The sequence below is a fragment of the Capra hircus genome, chromosome 2 (assembly GCF_001704415.2).
Source record: "Capra hircus breed San Clemente chromosome 2, ASM170441v1, whole genome shotgun sequence".
Taxonomy (NCBI): domain Eukaryota; kingdom Metazoa; phylum Chordata; class Mammalia; order Artiodactyla; family Bovidae; genus Capra; species Capra hircus.
The window spans coordinates 129989840-130009624 of record NC_030809.1 but is presented as its reverse complement, the minus strand read 5'-3'; the positions used below and the strand labels follow the sequence as shown (position 1 = coordinate 130009624).

The 19785-nt window shown below is 40.2% G+C and overlaps 1 protein-coding gene across 2 annotated transcripts in view; it reads right to left on the bottom strand.

The window, feature by feature from the left end:
- PMS1 (PMS1 homolog 1, mismatch repair system component) overlaps positions 1 to 19785 on the bottom strand; it is a 110421-nt gene that overhangs the window by 46185 nt on the left and 44451 nt on the right. For both annotated transcript variants that reach the window (XM_005675860.2, XM_013967766.2), the window contains one exon: positions 8656 to 8819. In XM_005675860.2, the coding sequence (XP_005675917.1) occupies positions 8656 to 8819 (164 nt within the window). The remainder of the gene's footprint in view (positions 1 to 8655; positions 8820 to 19785) is intronic.

Below are 19785 nucleotides of genomic sequence, written 5' to 3'. Positions count from 1 at the left end.
CCTCATCCTTGTATCTTCATTATCTACGTGCAGTCTCATGGATTCTTCCTTACAATAGTGGTCACCCTCTTTGTTTTCCATGCCCAATCTGTTTATCCTGATTCAGCCACATAGTGTCTGGATTTTTGTCATAGCTTCCTAACTAAGGTCTCTGCTCATAGCTTCCTATAATTCCTCCCAGCATATTACTACCAAAGTAACCGGCACAGGTAATACCCTGATCAAGTCACTTCCCTGGTCCCAATTTGAATCCCAGGGACGGGGGAGCCTGGTGGGCTACTGTCTATGGAGTCGCACAGAGTCGGACATGACTGAAGCGACTTAGCAGCAGCAGCAGCAGCATTAAAGACCCTTTATAATCTAGACTCAAATTGTCTTTCAAGATTTATCTTCCTATATTCCTTTATATAAAATACCTATTCACATAACATGACTTATTCACTGCCTCTAAATACTTTCCTACCTACATCTTTTATATTCACACTATTTCTATACCTAGAATGATCTTGATCCATTTATCCATATTAGCAAAGTATACTGTAGCAAAATCAGCCCATGACCCACCCATTTGTGGAATCCTAGGTAAGACCACTTTGACAGGTTGTTCCTACTCCACTGAATCAAACACCCACCTGCCAAGTGGCTAAAGTCAGCCCTCCCTCTTCTGTGACTTTCAAGCAGGCCTCCAGAAAGAAAGAGAAAGGTCTGAGTATAAAAGTTGATGCTTGATGTTTTGCCCCTCTCTGTTCCAGTTGTTATTTTTAATTCTATTGATATCATCTACCCCTGTATCTTCGGTGCTTTAATGTCCATGTTAACAATCCAGTATGGGCTGGTGCCACCAATGGGATGGAATGCTCCTGTCCTGCGTGCTCTCAACCCTTGCACTCATTAATTTAACGTATATTTTTTGAGTACCTGCATGAAGTACAACTGTCAGCACTAGGGACACATCAGTGAAAAAAGTCAAACATCTCTCCCCTCAAGGAAGTTGTATCCAGAGGAGGAAAGAAAGACAATAAATTAAGGTAGGTACAATATACAGCATGTTAGATAGAAGTTTTAATAAGAAAAAATGAAGCAGGAAAACGTGTGTGGTGTGGGGGAAACAGTTATCATTTTAGGGAGACTAAAGAAAATGTCACTGAGGAAGTTCTAAGTAAAGAACTAAAAGCCGAGGACTGAGCCAGATATACAGAAGGACGTCTGAGGCAAATGAACGACAAACAAAAAGGTCCTGAGTTGGAAGCATGACTGGCAGGTTCAAGGGAAAAACAAGGAGGCCAGTTAGCTGGAACCAAGAAAATAAATAAATGAGATCAGACATAATAGTGGGTCAGATCACCCATAACGGGTCAGCAAACTATAGCATAAGGACCAAATCCAACCTACCACCTGCTTTTTAAAGTAAAGTTTTAATACCTTTACTTTCAAGCTACAACAGCAAAGCTGAACAGTTGTGAGGCAAACTGTGTGAGTTAGAAAACCCCAAATATTTATACTGTGGCTATTTACAAAAAAGGTTTACTAGACTTCCAGGTGCCTCAGTGGTAAAGAATCTGCCCACGATGCAGGACACACAGGTTTGATCCCTGGATCAGGAAAACCGCTGAAGAAGGAAATAGCAACCCATTCCAGTATGACTGCCTGGGAAACCCCAGGGAAAGAAGAATCTGGCACGCTACAGTCCACAGGATTTCTTTTACAGAATCACTCTAGTTGTTAGGCTCAGAATAAAGACAGCAAGGTAGGAAGCGGAGAGAACCAATTAGAATATTATTACAAAAATCCAGGTGAGCGATCATGGTGGCTCGGATCACAGTGGTAGTCACACACATGGTGAAAAGTGTTAGATTTTAGATATATTTTGAATGCAGACCAACGGAATTTATTCTTTTATCAGATTAAAGTGTGAGAGAATCAGTAGTTAAGGATAACCCTAAGCGTTTTGGTTTGCCAACAGAAAAGACAGAGTTCTCATATACTGATGGGAAAGGGTATGTAAAGAGCAATTCTGAGAGACAAGGTAGGGAGCTTTACTGTTTGTCATGTTAAATGTGAGGAGCTTATTACTAAACAAAGAGAAATTTGGGGAGGTAGTTAGAGCTATGAGTTTGGAGTTCAGGAAAGTTACAGAATGGAGATAAAAACTGAGGAGTCATCAGTGTATAAATGACACCCAGAAACATGAGATGCACTCATCAAGAAAATGAATACATACGTGTGTGTGTGTGTATATATATATGTGTGTGTGTGTGTGTGAGAGAGAATGAATTATATACATAAACTCCACAACTGAGCCACAGGACACTAAATGCTTACAAGTTAGGATATGAAGTGGAACTAGAGACTGATAACAAATGGTAGAAAGATGAGGGAAAAAACCAAGGATGTGTGTTGACCTAGAAGCCAAGTGAAAAAGTGTTTCAAGGATGAAGAAATAAACTGCGGTAAATGTTAAGTAAGATAAAATCTGAGAAATGACCACTGAATTCAGAAATCTGAAAGTCAGTGGTGACCTTGGTAAAAGCAGTTTTGGTGGAGTGGTAGAAAGTCTGACTAGAATGGGTTCGAGACAGAAGGTAAAGAAAACTAATTAGAGACAGTAATACAGACACTTACAAGAAGCTTTGCCCAAGTGAAGGAATCAGCCTTGCCTAAAAACGTGAGGCATACATCTATAATAGAAGAGAAGGTTGAATGTTATAGGCACAATTGCAGACAGGTGGGTAGTTTGTAAAAGTTCTCTCAATTTTCTCAGTAAAATAGGCTGTAAGATCAAGTAAGCGTGAAGACAGGGAAGAAAGACTTGGTTGTCTGAGAAGAGAGATGAAATAGCTCTTTGGGATTTTGCAACTCAACATATGGATCATAGACCAGCAGCAACTGTACCACCTGGAGACTGGTTGGAAATGTATCTCAAGTCCTTGCTGAGCTACTAAATCAGAATCTGTTCTGTTAACAAGATGCCCAGGTGATTTGCTTATACAGTAAAATTGGCTTAAAGCGCTGTGGATATAGGAGACCAGGAGAGAAAATGGACTACAGAAACACAGTATAACTACCAGGCAGATTAGTTATCATGAATTTAAAGTGGTATTATTCATTTTGATTTGCATTTCTCTAATAATTGGCAATGTTAAGCATTTTCTCGTGTGCATTTCGGTCATCTCTATATGTCTTCTTTGGAGAAATGTCTTAGATCTTTTGCCCATTTTTTGACTGGGTAGTTTTTTTTTTTGTCTGATAATGAGTGTATGAGTTCTCTGTACATTTAGGAGATTAATCCCTTATTAGTCACATCATTTGTAAATAGTTTCTCCCATTCTGTAGGTTTTTTTGTTTTGTTTATGGTTTCCTTTGTTGTGCAAAAACTTTGTTAGGTCTCATTTGTGTGTGTGTATGTATATATACACACTAAGATGTAAAGTTGGAATATTACTCAGCCATGAAAAGGAATGAAATAAGGCATTTGCAGAATCATGGGTGGACTTAGAGATTATCAGACTAACTGAAGTTAAGTGAGTCAGAGAAAGACACATATTATGCGACATTACTTATATGTGAAACCAAAAAAAAAAAACCACAAATGAACTTATATACAAATTAGAAATAGATCCCACAGAAAACAGAAAACAAACTTATGATTACCAACTGCCTATCTATCCCTCCCCCACATCCCACTCCCACCTGGCAACCACAAATTTGTTTTCTCTCCGTGAGTCTGCTTCTGTTTCACAGGGAAGTTCATCTATGTCATATTCTATACGCCACATATAAGCTGCATCATACAGTATTTGTCTTTCTCTTTCTGGCTTACTTCACTTGGTATGATAACCTCTATGGCATTATTTTGTTCTTTTTTATGATCCATACTCAGTATATTGTAATACTAAGTGAGAATTAAAAGGAAAACAGATATAAGTAAAATGCAGCCCTCCCTTCCACAAAAGGCTGTTGGGACAGAGAGAGAGAATACAAATCATTTTCAATGAAGCAAAAATCACATAATAGTAATAGAGAAAATGCTATGGAAAAAGTTACAGAATAAGTTTTGTTGAGGGACAGGGGAAGGCTTTAAAGATTTCTTAAAAATAGTGTCAGCAAACATCAAAATTAGAAATCAACTAAACTAAAATTTGACTTATATATGTCTCTTATCTTTTCTATATAGTATTTCTCAGAAGTCAGGTGAAAAATAAAAGGATTTAATATAACAGAGAAGAAAACATGAGAACCATTAAAAATTTTATCCTTAACTTGCAAGTAAAAACAAACCAAAAGACAACCAACCAATCATAATTGATAATTAGCCCCAAGTTAACCTTAAAACATATCTGAAGGGACATTCACTTTCACCAATGAAAAAAGAAATAAAAACAATTTCACCCAAACTTTCAAGGTTGGAACTGGAGGGATATATTCTTCAGAAGAAAGGAGCATTCAAACCATAATCCTGAACTGAAATTTCTCTTTGATATACTGCCTCCACAACACTGGAGGGGATGGGAGAGGGAGGTGGCCTTTAACACTGGTCCAGTTATGAGCAAAAGACTTCTCCTTGATTCCTCACAGCACAGGTGAAACAAAATTGGGACATTCACAAAATATGAGTAAAAGGCTAAAAGATGCAAAGTAGAATAAAATGAACAAAGGGAATACCACAAATGTATGGGATACAGATTATAAATTACCATTTATTTATCTTCAGTTTATTACCCAATAAATGTGTCCCTTCTTTCTCATTCTTAGTCATCATTCTTCCAGACTTCAAAAATAAATAAACTGATCTCAATAAGCCTTAACAGTCATGTCATATAAAGGAGAGATAAGTAAAAAGCCATTAATTAATTTTCCTCTTGTGACAGAAAGACCTTATATCCATAATATCCAATTCAGCTTTTGCAATACTAGTGGGCCTCTAATTATCAAGACAGAACTAAATTCAAAATAATTTTTAAAAACACAAATGATACTTTAGGCAAAGGAAAATATTCCCCGAAATCAACAAGTATGAAGTATTAAAGTATTCATTATTTGAAATCACATATTTATCATTATGTTTGAACTAGTACTCTATAAAATTACTCATGAACATATGAAACAGCTAATATTAAGTGGGTTTCAGATCTTACCAAATTGAGAAAAACTCCTAATTCTATGAAATAACTATTTTATAATTGAAAAAATACATACAGCAGGACCTCACAGGGATTCAGTTACAAAACTAAGGCTGAGGACTGTAGTGCTTATCTAAGGAATGGCTCTAGCATTTCTCCAAATAAAATCTACTTTAAATAAAGTCATTGAATCCACTTGTAAATTATTTCCCTTTGGCTGTTTCAATATGCTTTCAAGGAACATGGTGATGAAAGAAGAAAAATACCTCTTTCTAACATAACCATACTGGCAAGAACATCAACATTATCAGTATTCAAAGAATGTCTTGGCAGGTTATAAACCTTCATAAAAAGAAGGAACACTAATCCAAGATGTCAAAATAGCAATAGTACTTCTCATATTATGTGCAATATGATTGTTTGTAATGCAGGAAAAAATTTCAAATAAAGAAACCAATATCACCACGTTTAAATTTTAAGCTAAGGCAAAAAAAAAAAATTTCTCAGAAAAGCAAATAAAGTATGACAAACATAAGCATGCTTATAAGAGTAGAACTGAACTCAACGTTCAAAGAGATTTATGATAATGTGTTGATGCTATTTTTGGAACTTAATATATTTAACATTTGAGGCACAACAGCATATTAAGAAATAAAAGAGTGAAATAATAATTTATACTAGAAGAAAAAAACTTAGAAATATAACTGAGTCCATGATTTCCTTGTGTAGGTAATACTTAATTTTACTACGAGACTTCATTTGGGCTATATTAGCAGGCACAATTTATTTTAAAGTCATAAGAAACTTTTAAATACAGCACTATCTTCAGATCTCATAATCTAGCTCTATTTAGATACTCAACGCTAAAAACTGATGCCAAGACAGTGACATTTTACTTACAGGACTTGCACCTTCAGAAATGTCAAATTCCCCTAGAGGAAGGCATAGCCAGTTAACTCAGCATGTGCATTTAAAAAAAGATGCCTGATGAAACTTTTGATTAAACAAAGACTAAACATACTGTGTCCACAATTATTATAAAACTATTTCATGTGCTATTTTCCACTTGAAGGTTTTTACTTGCCTTTAAGCTTTCATGTGGCTCTTCCTGTCCACAAACTGATTTATAATTTTACTGTAAGACTTTTGATAGCCTTACATTACTTCAATGGTGCAATACTCTCCAAGATTTGCACTGCATCTGAAATTATTGAAGGCCACTGAGAGGCCTGTGTTTGCTCAATATAAGCTCAGATATGGTATACTTGAAAAATTATAAAATACATTGTATTGAAAAGTACTACTTTCCATTTTCAAAAGAAAATACCTACACTGATGATCTTACACAGGCTGGGAAAATAATATAATAAATTTATCCTAAGTTTAGAAGATATATCTTTGACTTCAAATAGTCATCTCCATTACATTAGACAATAATCTTATTTTATTCTTCTGTTTTCTCTTCCTCAAAACTTTCTCTTTGGTTGCAGTCACTATTCCACTATAAAAATGTAGCTCCTGTCTTCATGTTTTACCTTTCGCCATCTGTTTTCCTCTCCTGATCATTGTTTTTCTTGCCTTTGATATTTTCTTAACTTGGGTACATTCAACTTTTAATAACGAAATGTTCTTTGGATCAAGAGGTCATAGGGTTATTTATATTAGCAGGATGAGCCTCCATCCATCAACATTCTGAGGAATTCTAGTATGATAGAGCTGGAAGAGATTTCAAGGTATCATTTGGTTGAGCTCTATGCCAGCAGTAACAGGTGGCTGACTATTCTTAATGTTTTTCTTTCTTTTTTAAGATGACTAAAAATTCTGATCATAAATATTCCACTGTAACTTGGTTTAATACGAGAATCTTCTTGGACTTCCCTGGTGGTCCAGTGGTTAAGAAGCTGCCTGCCAAGGCAGGGGACACGGGTTCGATCCCTGGTCTGGAAAGATTCCACATGCTGCGAGGCAACTAAGCACACACGGCACAACTACTGAGCCCACACACCATGACCACTAAGCTTTCGCACTCTAGACCCCACACGCTGCAACAAGAGAAGCCACTGCAAGGAGAAGCCCATGGACTGCAACCAGAGAAAGCCTGCTCGCAGCAGTGGAGACCCGGAGCAGCCAGAAATAATTAAATTTAAAACATATGGAATCTTCTTAATAACAAGCAAAAAGACATGGAGCAGAAAGAAAACTGGATGAAAAAGCGCTCGGATCTCAGTAGATTACTTACTGTAAAGTAGAAAACGGGGCTTCCCTCATCTGCCTGCCAATGCAGCAGACACAGGTTCGATACCTGATCCAGGAAGATTCCACATGCCACAGATCAACTAAGCCCATGTGCCAAAACTCTTGAGCCTGTGCTCTAGAGCTCGGGAGCCAACACTACTGAGCCCACATGCCACAACTACTGAAGCCCACATGTCCTGGAGCCCATGCTCTGCCACAAAACAAGCCACTGAAATGAGAAGCCCACGCACCGTGACTGGAGAGCAGCCCCTGCTCGCTGCAACTGCAGAAAAGCCCATGCAACAACAAAGGCCTGCCACAGCCATGAGCAAACAGACGAACCAGGAAAACCGCTAGCTGATGCTTAAGATTTATTAGCAAATCAGAAACAATTCCTTAGACCATTCTGAGCTTCAAGTTCCCCATACAAATAGAGGTAAGGCTGTCTAACCTACAAGGTTATTTTAAGTGCTCTGAAACGCAGAAGAGAACTACACAATGTAATAGAGTATTACAATAGGAAGACAGAACAGGAGAGTGTGAAGAATCTACACTCAGTAGGCACGTAAAGTTTCAAAACCCAGCTCAACAATTTACCAGCTGTGCAATACTGAGCAAACCTCTCTAAGTTCAGTGCAGAGGACCACTGCAAGCTGATAAAATGTCTCTTCACTCAGCAGTTGCTGCGGAGTACAGGGGTTTCAGGCACCTAGCACAGGTACTGGCCCTGTGCACACCCTCAATAAATGTTCTCTCTCTACTCCCCACTAGGTTTACAAACTTCTACTCCCCTTACAGTAAATATTTTGAGGTACACATGTGGAATTTTATGAAACAGAACATTTCAGAAGATATGTAAACCTTCCTTTCCCCTAAGATTTATCAACAAGAGAAATTCCTCATCAGCCCTGTTTGAAAAATGGAAAGAAATGGGTAGAAAATAAAAGGTAGAAAATATTACTAAACAGTGAACTTTTTTTTTGTTTGTGTTTTTAAACAGTGAACTTCTTAAAGGAAAAGAACAAGTCTCAGTCATCTTCATATTTAGGAAGCACTCAAACATTTCTTGGATGAAAAAGTCTCTTGATAGAATAACTTATCTTAGAAATTAAATAAAAGGTTCAATCAGATTTCACATAGATGTGAGGTAACAAAGATGCTCTTTATACAATAAAGAAAAAAACTAAACAAATGTGGACAAATTTTGAAAGACTCTTACACATCTGATTTAGATAAAATGCACTGTCCCATTACTATGTCATATATCAAAAAATTCCACAGAAAGTACAATACTACTTACCTTGTTATGTATAAAAACAATCCTTACATCAGGTTTAAGTATACCATAGCTTATAAGGAGATCTTGGATCTTTTTTATTTCATCTTTACATTTTTTAGCAGTTGAGTAAAACTGCTTTCTTACAGGTAGATTCTTAAATAATCGTAAAGCAGTTACAGTTGTACCTGTTGGCAGATAAGAAGAAAGCATATTTAGATGTAGAGTGAACGTCACAGATCTTCAAATCTACATACAATCAGTAATTAACTCCTTTTTATTACTGAAGGCCATTTCTCTTCAAACTGTGGGAACCCAAAGAAGGCTCAGCTGTGCGAGCTATTCTGACCTCTTGCTTGGCTCTCCTGCTTCTAACAGGTCTGACCCATTAAGTATGATCTCCTATGTGGGCTTCTTACGTGGCGCTAGTGGTGAAGAACCTGCCTGACAATGCAGCAGACTTCAGAGCTGTGGGTTTGATCCCTGGGTCAGGAAGATCCCCAGGAGGAGAGCATGGCTTACCCAGTCCAATATTCTTGCCTGGAGAATTCCATGGACAGAGAAGCCCGGCGGGCTACAATCCACAGGGTTTTAAAGAGTCAGATATGACTGAAGCGACTTAGCACGTGTGATCTAAACAGGAATAATCTTATTTCTACCACTACAGAAAAACATGGGCTTACTACTGATAGAATGTAGTATCTTGAGAAATCTGCTGATATTCTAACTACCTGGGAATGATGCTTATTCTGCACTGTAAAACATACAGGTGATATAAGGCTAAACAGCATATGTATAACCTTAACTATCAATTAAAAATTCTTATCTGTTGTGCAACACCATTAATTATCAGAGAAATGTGTACCATAATTACAACAAGGTATCACCTCTCAATGGTTAGAATGGCCATCATTAAAAAGTCTATAAATAATAAACTCTGGAGAGGGTGTACAGAAAAGAGAATCCTCTTACACTGTTGGTGGGAATGTGAATTGGTACAGCCACTATGGAAAACAGTATGGAGGTTTCTTAACAAAAGCGACCATGTGATCTAGCTACTCTGCTTCTGGGCATATATCCAGAGAAAACTCTATTTCAAAAAGATACATGTACCCCAATGTTCAAAGCAGCACTATTTACAGAAGTCAAGACATGGAAGCTACCTAAATGTCCACTGACACATGAACAGATAGAAAGTGAGGTGATAAGGAAGTCCAAGCTGGAGGGGCTATGTATACACAGAGCTGACTCACTCTGTCATACAGCAGAAACTAACAAAACATTATAAAGCAATTATACACCAAACAATTTAAAAAAGAATAAAAAGAAGATGTAGTACACATACACACACAAACACACACACAATGGACTGAGCCAGAAAAAATAAAATAATGCCACTTGCAACAATATGGACAGACCTGGAGATTATCATACTAAGTGAAATAAGCCAGAGAAGGACAATGCATGGTATTGCTCATACATGGAATTTAAAATATGACACAAATGAACTTATTAACAGAACAGAAATAGACTCAGGGACACAGAAAACAAATCAAAAGGAAAATAGCAAGATGGAGAGAAAATGAGGAATTGGGGATGAGTAGACACAAACTACTATATATAATATAGGTAAACAACAAGGTCCGACTGTACAACACAAGGAACTATATATTCAGTATCTTACTTATAATAACATAATAGAAAAGATATGAAAAAGAATATATATGTGTATAACTGAATTACTTTGCTATACACTAGAAACTGCTGCAGCTGCTGCTAAGTCGCTTCAGTCGTGTCTGACTCTGTGCGACCCCATAGACGGTAGCCCACCAGGCTCCCCCGTCCCTGGGATTCTCCAGGCAAGAACACTGGAGTGGGTTACCATTTCCTTCTCCAATGCCAGAAACTAATGCAATATAAATCAACTATACTTCAAATTTAAAAATTCTTATCTGAAATAATATCTAATTGCCTGGTTTAATTTATCTCATCTTCTGAAATATGGAAAACTAGGATAATTGAACAAAAGTTTTTTTTTAATTGTGAACTTATTTAACCAAAAACTTGAGGGGGGGGTCAAGACGGCAGAGTAGGAGGATACAGAGCTCACTTCCCTCTACTAACACATCAAAAATATATCTACGTGTGGAGCAGTTCTCACTGAAAACAAACTGGAGACTGGCATTCAGACTCTTCCACAACCAAAGGTGAAAGAAAGATGCACGTGACACTGACGAGCACGGGAAGGGAAGCGAGTCTGTGCAACTGCCTGCCCCTTCTGAGAGAGGGCGCAGAGAGGGGAGCGCACACAGGCCCAGGGGCAACTGCCTGCCCCTTCTGAGAGAGGGCGCAGAAGAGGAAAGCGCACACAGGCTCAGAGGCCCTTCCCGGGGAATAACCAGCTGGAACCAGTTACTGGGCTCCCTATCCCTGGGGTTCAACACCAGGAAGGTGAGTCCCTTCAGGTGGTTTGAAAACCAGCAGGACTGACAGGGTTCCAAGAAACCTAGACTCCACTCACGAAGAGTGAGCATATGCTTGCTTACTCCTGAAACAGGACAGAGGAAGCAGGTCTCTGGCCTGTTTCCCACTACCACCCCAGCACACACCTTGGACGAGTTGAGCGGCCACTCTGGCTTGGGCTCATCCTATGGCACAGCCCCATACTATAACAAGGGCTGCCTTAGCCAAAGGAAGTGCACAGTTGCAGGGGACCAGGGTGGCTTGGATCTGGGGCAGCATCCAAACAGGTCAGGGGCGATCGTTGCCGGCACTTGCAAAGGAGATGGACTGGGAACAGTCCAGAACTCTGAGTAATAGGGCATCCATGGTGCATGCCCAGTCCACACAGGGCATCTGCCCTGGCCCTTGAGAATGTAGTTGTAGAGGGTGGAGCTGGCTCAGGCCCGATGCAGCATCTGAACAGGGAAAGGCAACCACTGTGGGTGCTCCTGGAGAGAGTGGATCAACAGCAGTCTGGTATTCTAAAATGGTGCCAGAACCACCAGGGCATGCACCCCGATCCATGACAGGTGCCCACACGTGCCCCTCTTGCTTCAGCCCCCCTCGAGGGCACGTGTGCCAATGCTGGGAGGGGGAGCGCACATACTTAGAGAAAACAGAGCCAGCTCAGACCTGATCCTCAGGCCTTGTATTCCAGCAACATGGAACCTGATCTCATCCACAATCGGGTAGTATTGGTCACTGGGCAGAGGAGAAGCCCCAGCTCACACTTGACTCGGTTCCAGCCCATCTGTCTCTATCCCTAGACCCAAAGAAGCTGAAAGCTGCCAGCACTCCGTGGAGGAAGATGTAATCGTATTCATATAAAACCTAGCTCTCCTACCAAAGGCACCTGGTACTAACTAGGGATGCCCCAACCCAGACACCCCTACAAGGCTGCAATAGGTAACTGTTTCACCAAGTTTCACAGAGACAGAGAAAAGTGAGCAAAATAACAAGACAGAAGAATTTGCTTCAAATGAAAGAACAAGACAAAACCCGTGGAAAAAAAAAAACAACTAATGACACAGGTAAATAATTTACTGAAGAATTCAAAGTATAACTAATTAGAATGCTAATCAGACTTGGGAAAATAACAGATGAAAACAGTGAGAACTTTAACAAGGAACTAAAAAAAAAGTCAGAACTGAATACAATAACTGAAATGAAAAATACAGTAGAAAGAAATAACAGTAGACTTGGTGATACAGAAGAACACGTTTTAAGTGGTATGGAAGACAAAATAATAGAAGTCATCCAATCAGAACAACAACAAAAAGAAAAACAAATTTTTAAAAATGGGAAGAGTTTAAGGGACCTCTAGGACAACATCAAACATATTAACACTTGCTTATAGGGTCCAAGAAGGAGGAGAGAGAAAGGGGTCGAAAATATATTTGAAGAAGTTATGGATGAAATTTTCCCAAACCTGAAGAAGAGATATCCAAGGACAGGAAGCATAGAAGGTTCCAAACAAAATGAATCCAAACAGAGGTACATCAAGACATATCATAATTAAAATGGGAAAGGTTAAAGATAAAGGGAGAATTCTAAAGGCAGCAAGTGAACCCTCATAAGGCTCACTGGATTATTCTGTAGAAACTCTGCAAGTAATCAGGGATTGGTATGATATATTAAAGTGCTGAAAGGAAAAAACCTACAACCTAGATATATTACTCAGCAAGATTATCATTTAAAATTGAAGGAGAGATAAAGAACTTCTCAGATAAGCAAAGCCTAAAAGAGTTCATCATAAACTCTTAAAAACGACCCCAAAAGATATGTTAAAAGATAGTTTCTAAGGAAAAGGAAAGGTTACAACAAGAAAAATTAAAATCTATAGGAAACGTTAAAATCCTACTATATAAATATAGGGGAGTCCCTGGCAGTCTAGTGGTTAGGACTTGGCACTTTCACCACTGAGGGCCCGGATTCAATCCCTGGCTGGGGAACTAAGATCCCACAAGCTATATGGTGCAGTCAAAAAAAGAGAAAAAAAGGGAAAGAAACCCCAAAACCAAAACAAAAAAATCCACAAAAACAAATACACAGTAAAGGCTATAGATCAACCAGTTACATGACGTGCACTCATCTTCTCCTGCAAGAACACCAAAACTGCAATTACCTGCTGAACAACCATCAACAGGATAATGTTGGAACCCACCAAAAAAAGATACCCCACATCCAAGGGCAAAGGAGAAGCAACAAGATGCTAAGAGGGATGCAACTGCATTTAAAATCAAACCTCATAGCTGCCAGAGACTCTTGGACGGCACGAACAAAACCTTGTGTGCACCAGGACCCAGGGAAAGGAGCAGCGACCCCCACGAGACTGAGACAGACCTACTTGTGAGGGTGAGGGTCTCCTGCACAGGCGTGAGTCAACAGCGGTGTGCCACAGGGACAGGGGTTCAGGCAGCAGCAGTCCTGGGAGGTGACACGTGTGGGGTAAGTCCTTCTGGAGGAGGTTGCCATCAGCCCCACCATAGAACTGCCAGGTGGACAATCACAAAAGTGAAAAGTGTAGTCGTTCAGTCATGTCTGACTCTTTGCGACCCTGTGACGGTAGCCCGCCAGGCTCCTCCATCCATGGGATTTTCCAGGCAAGAATACTGGAGTGGATTGCCATTTCCTTCTCCAGGGGCTCTTCCCTACCCAGGGATCGAACTCAGATGTCCAGCACTGTAGACAGACACTACCACCTGAGCCACAGGGAAGGCCAATCCACAAACTGGAGAACAACTCTCTCTGGTGGAGGCACAGGTCAACTGTGGCCTGCCGTGGGGTCAGGGACACTGACAGCAGCAGTCATGGGAGGCACAGTGTGCTGGCTGAAGTCCTTTGGGAGAAGGCCACCACTGCCCCTATCAAAGTTTGCCGCAAGACAGAACACAACCCCACCCATCAGCAGAAAGTTGGATTTAAAATTTACTGAACACAGCCCTACTCACCAGAGCAAGACCCAGTTTTCCCCATGGCCAGTTCCTCCCATCAGGAAGCTTATACAAGATTCTTATCCTCATCCATCAGAGGGCAGACAGAATGAAAACCACAATCACAGAAAACTAACCAAATTGATTACATGGATCACAACTTTGTGTGGCCTAAAGAAACTATGAGCCATGCTGTGTAGGGCACCCAAGACAGACAAGTTATGATGGAGCATTCCCACAAAACATGGTCCACTGGAAAAGGCAATGGCAAACTGCTTCAAAGTTCTTGCCTTGAGAACCCAAGAAACAATATGAAAAGGCAAAAAGATAGGACACTGAAAGATAACTCCCCAGGTCAGCAGGTGCCCAATATGTTACTGGAGAAGAATGGAGAAATAACTACAGAAAGAATGAACAGACTGAGCCAAAGCAGAAACACCACCCAGTTGTGGATGTGACTGGTGATAGAAACAAAGTCCGATGTTGTAAAGAGCAATATTGCATAGGAAGCTGGTCCGTGAATCAAGGCAAACCGGGAGTGGTCAAACAGGAGATGGCAAGACCGAACATTGACACTTTAGGAATCAGTGAACTAAAATGGACCAGAATGGGGGAATTTAATTCAGAGGACCATTATATCTACTACTTTGGGCAAAATCTTTCAGAAGAAACGGGAGTAGCCCTCACAGTCAATAAAAGAATCTGAAGTGCAGTACTTGGATGCAATGTCAAAATTGACAGAATGATCTCTGTTCATTTCCAAGACAAACCATTCAATATCACAGTAATCCAAGTCTATGCCCTAAACACTAGTGCTAAAGAAGCTGAAGTTGAATGGTTCTATGAAGACCTACAAGACCTTCTATAACTAACACCAAACAAAGATGTCACAAAAAAAGATGCCCTTTTCATATTAAGGGACTGGAATGCAAAAAGAGGAATTGAAGAGAAACCTGGAGTAACAGGCAAGTTTGGCCTTCGAGTACAAAATGAAGCAGGGCAAAGGTTAATAGAGTTTGACAAAAGAATGCACTGGTCCCAGCAAACACCCTCTTCCAACAACATAAGAGATGACTCTACACATGGACAACCACCAGATGGTCAATATCAAAATTGGGTTGATTATATTCTTTGCAGCCAAAGAAGGAGAAACTCTATACAGTTAGCAAAAACAGGACTGGGAGCTGACTGTGCCTCAGATCAAGAACTCCTGATTGCAAAATTCAGACTTAAATTGAAGAAAGTAGGCAAAACCATTAGGCCATTCAGGTATGTCTTAAATTAAATCCCGTATGATTATACAGTAGAATTGACAAATAGATTCAAGGGATAAGAACTGATAGACAGAGTCCCTGAAGAACTATAGACAGAGGTTTGTAATACTGTACAGGAGGCAGTTATCAAAACCATACCAAAGAAAGAGAGATGCAAAAGGGCAAAATCATACTCTTAGGAGGCCTTACAAACCGAGCAAAGAAGAGAAGCAAAGAAGAGAAGCGAAAGGCAAGAGAGAAAAGGAAAGACAGACCTATCTGAATGCAGAGTTCCAAACTGAGAGATAAAAAAAGCCTTAAGTGAACAATGCAAAGAAACAGAGGAAAAGAACAGAATGGGAAGAGATCTCTTCAAGAAAATTAGAGATACCAAGGAAACACTGCATGCAAAGATGGGCACAAAAAAAGCTCTTAAAGACCCAGATAAGCATGATGGTGTGATCACTCAGCTAGAGTCAGACATCCTGGAGTGCAAAGTCAAGTGGGCCTTAGGAAGCATTACTAGGAACAAAGCTAGTGGAGGTGATGGAATTACAGCTGAGCTATTTCAAATCCTAAAAGATGATGCTGTGAAAGTGCTGCACTCAATATGCCAGCAAATTTGGAAAGCTTAGCAACACAACTGCACTCATTTCACATGCTAGCAAGGTAACGCTCAAAATCCTACAAACTAGGCTTCGACAGTACGTGAACCGAAAACTTCAAGATGTTCAAGATTGATTTAGGAAAGGCAGAGGTACTAGAGATCAAACTGCCAACATCCCTTGGATCACAGAAAAAGCAAAGCAATCCCAGAAAAACATCTGCTTCACTGACTATGCTAAACCCTTTGACTGTGTGGATCACAACAAACCACAGAAAATTCTTCAAGAGATGGGAATACCAGATCACCTTACCTGCCTCCTGAGAAATATGTACATAAGTTAAGAGGCAAGAGTTAGAATCAAACATGGGAAAATGAGCTGATTCAAAATTGAGAAAGGAGTATGTCAAAGCTGTATACTGTCAACCTGCTTATTTAACTTATATGCATAATACATCATGTGAAATGCTGGGCTGGAAGAATCACAAGCTGGAATCAACATTGCTGGGAGAAATATCAATAAATTCAGATATGCAGATGATCCTTCCCTTGTGGTTCAGCGCGTAAAGAATCCACCTGCAATGCAGGAGACCTGGGTTCAACCCCTGGGCTGGGAAGATCCCCTGAATGCAGATGATACCACCCTAATGGCACATAGCGAAGAGGAACTGAAGAACCTCTTGATGATGGTGAAAAAGGAGACTGAAAAAGCTGGCTTAAGACCCAACATTCAAAAAGCAAAAATTATGACATCCAGTCCCATCACCTCATGGCAAACAAACGGGGAAAAAATAAGAGTGACAGACTTTTATTTTCCTGGGCTTCTAAATCACTGTGACAGCTGATGGCAGCCAGGAAACTAAAAGACGATTGCTCCTTGGAAGAAAACCCATACAAACCTAGGCAGCATGTTAACAAGCAAAGATATCACTCTGCTGACAAAGGGCCATATAGTCAAAGCTACAGTTTCCCACTAGTCATGTACAGATGTGAGAGCTGGACCAAAAGAACAATGAGATCTGAAGAAGCGATGCTTTCAAACCGTGGTGCTGGAGAAGGCTCTTGAGAATCCCTTGGACTGCAAGGAGAACAAATCAGTCATTCCTTAAGGAAGGCACAGAAGAACTGTACAAAACAGAGCTTCACAACTCAGATAATCATGATGGTGTGATCACACACCTAGAGCCAGACATGCTGGAATGTGAAGTCAAGTGGGCCTTAGAAAGCATCACTACGAACAAAGCTAGTGGAGGTGATGGAATTCCAGTTGAGCTATTTCAAATCCTGAAAGATGATGCTGTGAAGGTGCTGCACTCAATATGCCAACAAATTTGGGAAACTCAGCAGTGGCCACAGGACTGGAAAAGGTCAGTTTTCATTCCAATCCCAAAGAAAGGCAATGCCAAAGAATGCTCAAATTACTGCCCAATTGCACTCATTTCAAACACTAGTAAAGTCATGCTCAAAATTCTCCAAGCCAGGCTTCAGCAATACGTGAACCGTGAACTTCCAGATGTTCAAGCTGGTTTTACAAAAGGCAATTTCTAACCAGAGATCAAACTGAACCAGAGAGCAAATTGCCAACATCCGCTGGATCACCGAAAAAGCAAGGGAGTTCCAGAAAAACATCTATTTCTGCTTTATTGACTATGCCAAAGCCTTTGACTGTGCAGATCACAATAAACTGTGGAAAACTCTGAGAGAGATGGGAATACCAGACCACCTGACCTGCCCCTTGAGAAACCTATATGCAGGTCAGGAAGCAACAGTTAGAACTGGACATGGAACAACAGACTGGTTCCAAATAGGAAAAGGAGTACATCAAGGCTGCATATTGTCACCCTGCTTACTTAACTTATATGCAGAGTACATCAGGAGAAACTCTGAGCTGGAAGAAGCACAAGCTGGAATCAAGATTGCTGGGAGAAATATCAATAACCTCAGATATGCAGATGACACCACCCTTATGGCACAAAGTGAAGAGGAACTAAAAAGCCTCTTGATGAAAGTAAAAGAGGAGAGTGAAAAAGTAGGCTTAAAACTCAACATTCAGAAAACTAAGATCATGGCATCTGGTCCCATCATTTCATGGGAAATAGATGGGGGAACAGTGGAAACAGTGTCAGACTTTATTTTTGGGGGCTCCAAAATCACTGCAGATGGTGACTGCAGCCATGAAATTAAAAGACGCTTACTCCTTGGAAGGAAAGTTATGACCAACCTAGATAGCATATTCAAAAGCAGAGACATTACTTTGCCAACTAAGGTCCATCTAGTCAAGGCTATGGTTTTTCCACTGGTCATATATGGATGTGAGAGTTGGACTGTGCAGAAAGCTGAGCTCTGAAGAATTGATGCTTTTGAACTGTGGTGTTAGAGAAGACTCTTGAAAGTTCCTTGGACTACAAGGAGATCCAACCAGTCCATCCTAAAAGAGATCAGTCCTGGGTGTTCATCAGAAGGACTGAGGCTGAAGCTGAAACTCCAATACTTTGGCCACCTCATGCAAAGAGTTGACTCACTGGAAAAGACTCTGATGCTGGGAGGGATTGGGGGCAGGAGAAGGGGATGACAGAGGATGAGATGGCTGGATGGCATCACCGCCTTGATGGACATGAGTTTGAGTGAACCTCAGGAGTTGGTGGTGGACAGGGAGGCCTGGCGTGCTGCGATTCATGGGGTTGCAAAGAGTCGGACACAACTGAGCGACTGGACTGAACTTAACTGAAAGGAAGGCAATCCTGAATATTCATTAGAAGTGACTGATCCTGAAACTCAGGCTCCAATACTTTGGCCTACTGATGCAAAGAGCTGACTCACTGGCTGAGAAAGACAAAAAATTTTAAAATCAACTATAACTATATACAGGATATGGGATAAAAATGAAGATGCAAAATATGAATAGAAAATATGAACAGAAAATGTGGGAGAAAGGAGTAAAAAAAATGTAGATCGTTTATAATGTGTTTGAACTTAAATGATTACCAGTTTAGAACTAGTAGATTTAGCTACAGGTCAACATATATAAACCACATACTGCTAAGTTGCTTCAGTTGTGTCCGACTCTGTGCAATCCTATTGACGGCAGCCCACCAGGTACCCCGGTCCCTGGGATTCTGCAGGCAAGAACACTGGAGTGGGTTGCCATTTCCTTCTCCAGTGCGTGAAAGTGAAAAGTGAAGTTGCTCAGTCGTGTCTGACTCTTAGCAACCCCATGGAGTGCAGCCCACCAGGCTCCTCCATCCATGGGATTTTCCAAGCAGGAGTACTGGAGTGGGGTGCCATTGCCTTCTCTGATAAACCCCATGGTGGTTACCAAACTGAAAACTGCAACAGGAGTTTCCTGGTGGCCTAGTCGTTAGGATTCCAGTCTTCCACTGCCACAGCCCAGGTTCAATCCCTGGCTGGGCAACAGATTCCACAAGTTATCAGGTTCAGCGAAAAAAAGGAAAAAATTTATAGGGTGGCTCACTGAATTTAAAAGCAAGATCTAACAACATGCTGCTTAAAAGAGACTCACTTCAGAGCTAAAGACCCACATAATCTGAAAGTGAGGATATGGAAAAATTTCAAGCAAATAATGACAGGAAAGCTGGGGAAATAATACTCATATCAAAAAGCATTTTAACACAAAATCTATAACAAAAGACAAATAATAAAGGAATCAATATAAAAACAGGGTTTAACACTCATTAACATATATGCCCCTAATATAGGAACACCTAAATACATAAAGTAAATACTAACATATGTAACTAGAGGGGGAAGTGGCAACCCATTCCAATATTCCTGCCTTAACATCCCATGAACAGAAGAGCCTGGCAGGCTACAGTGCATGAGGTTACAAGGAGTCAAACGTGAC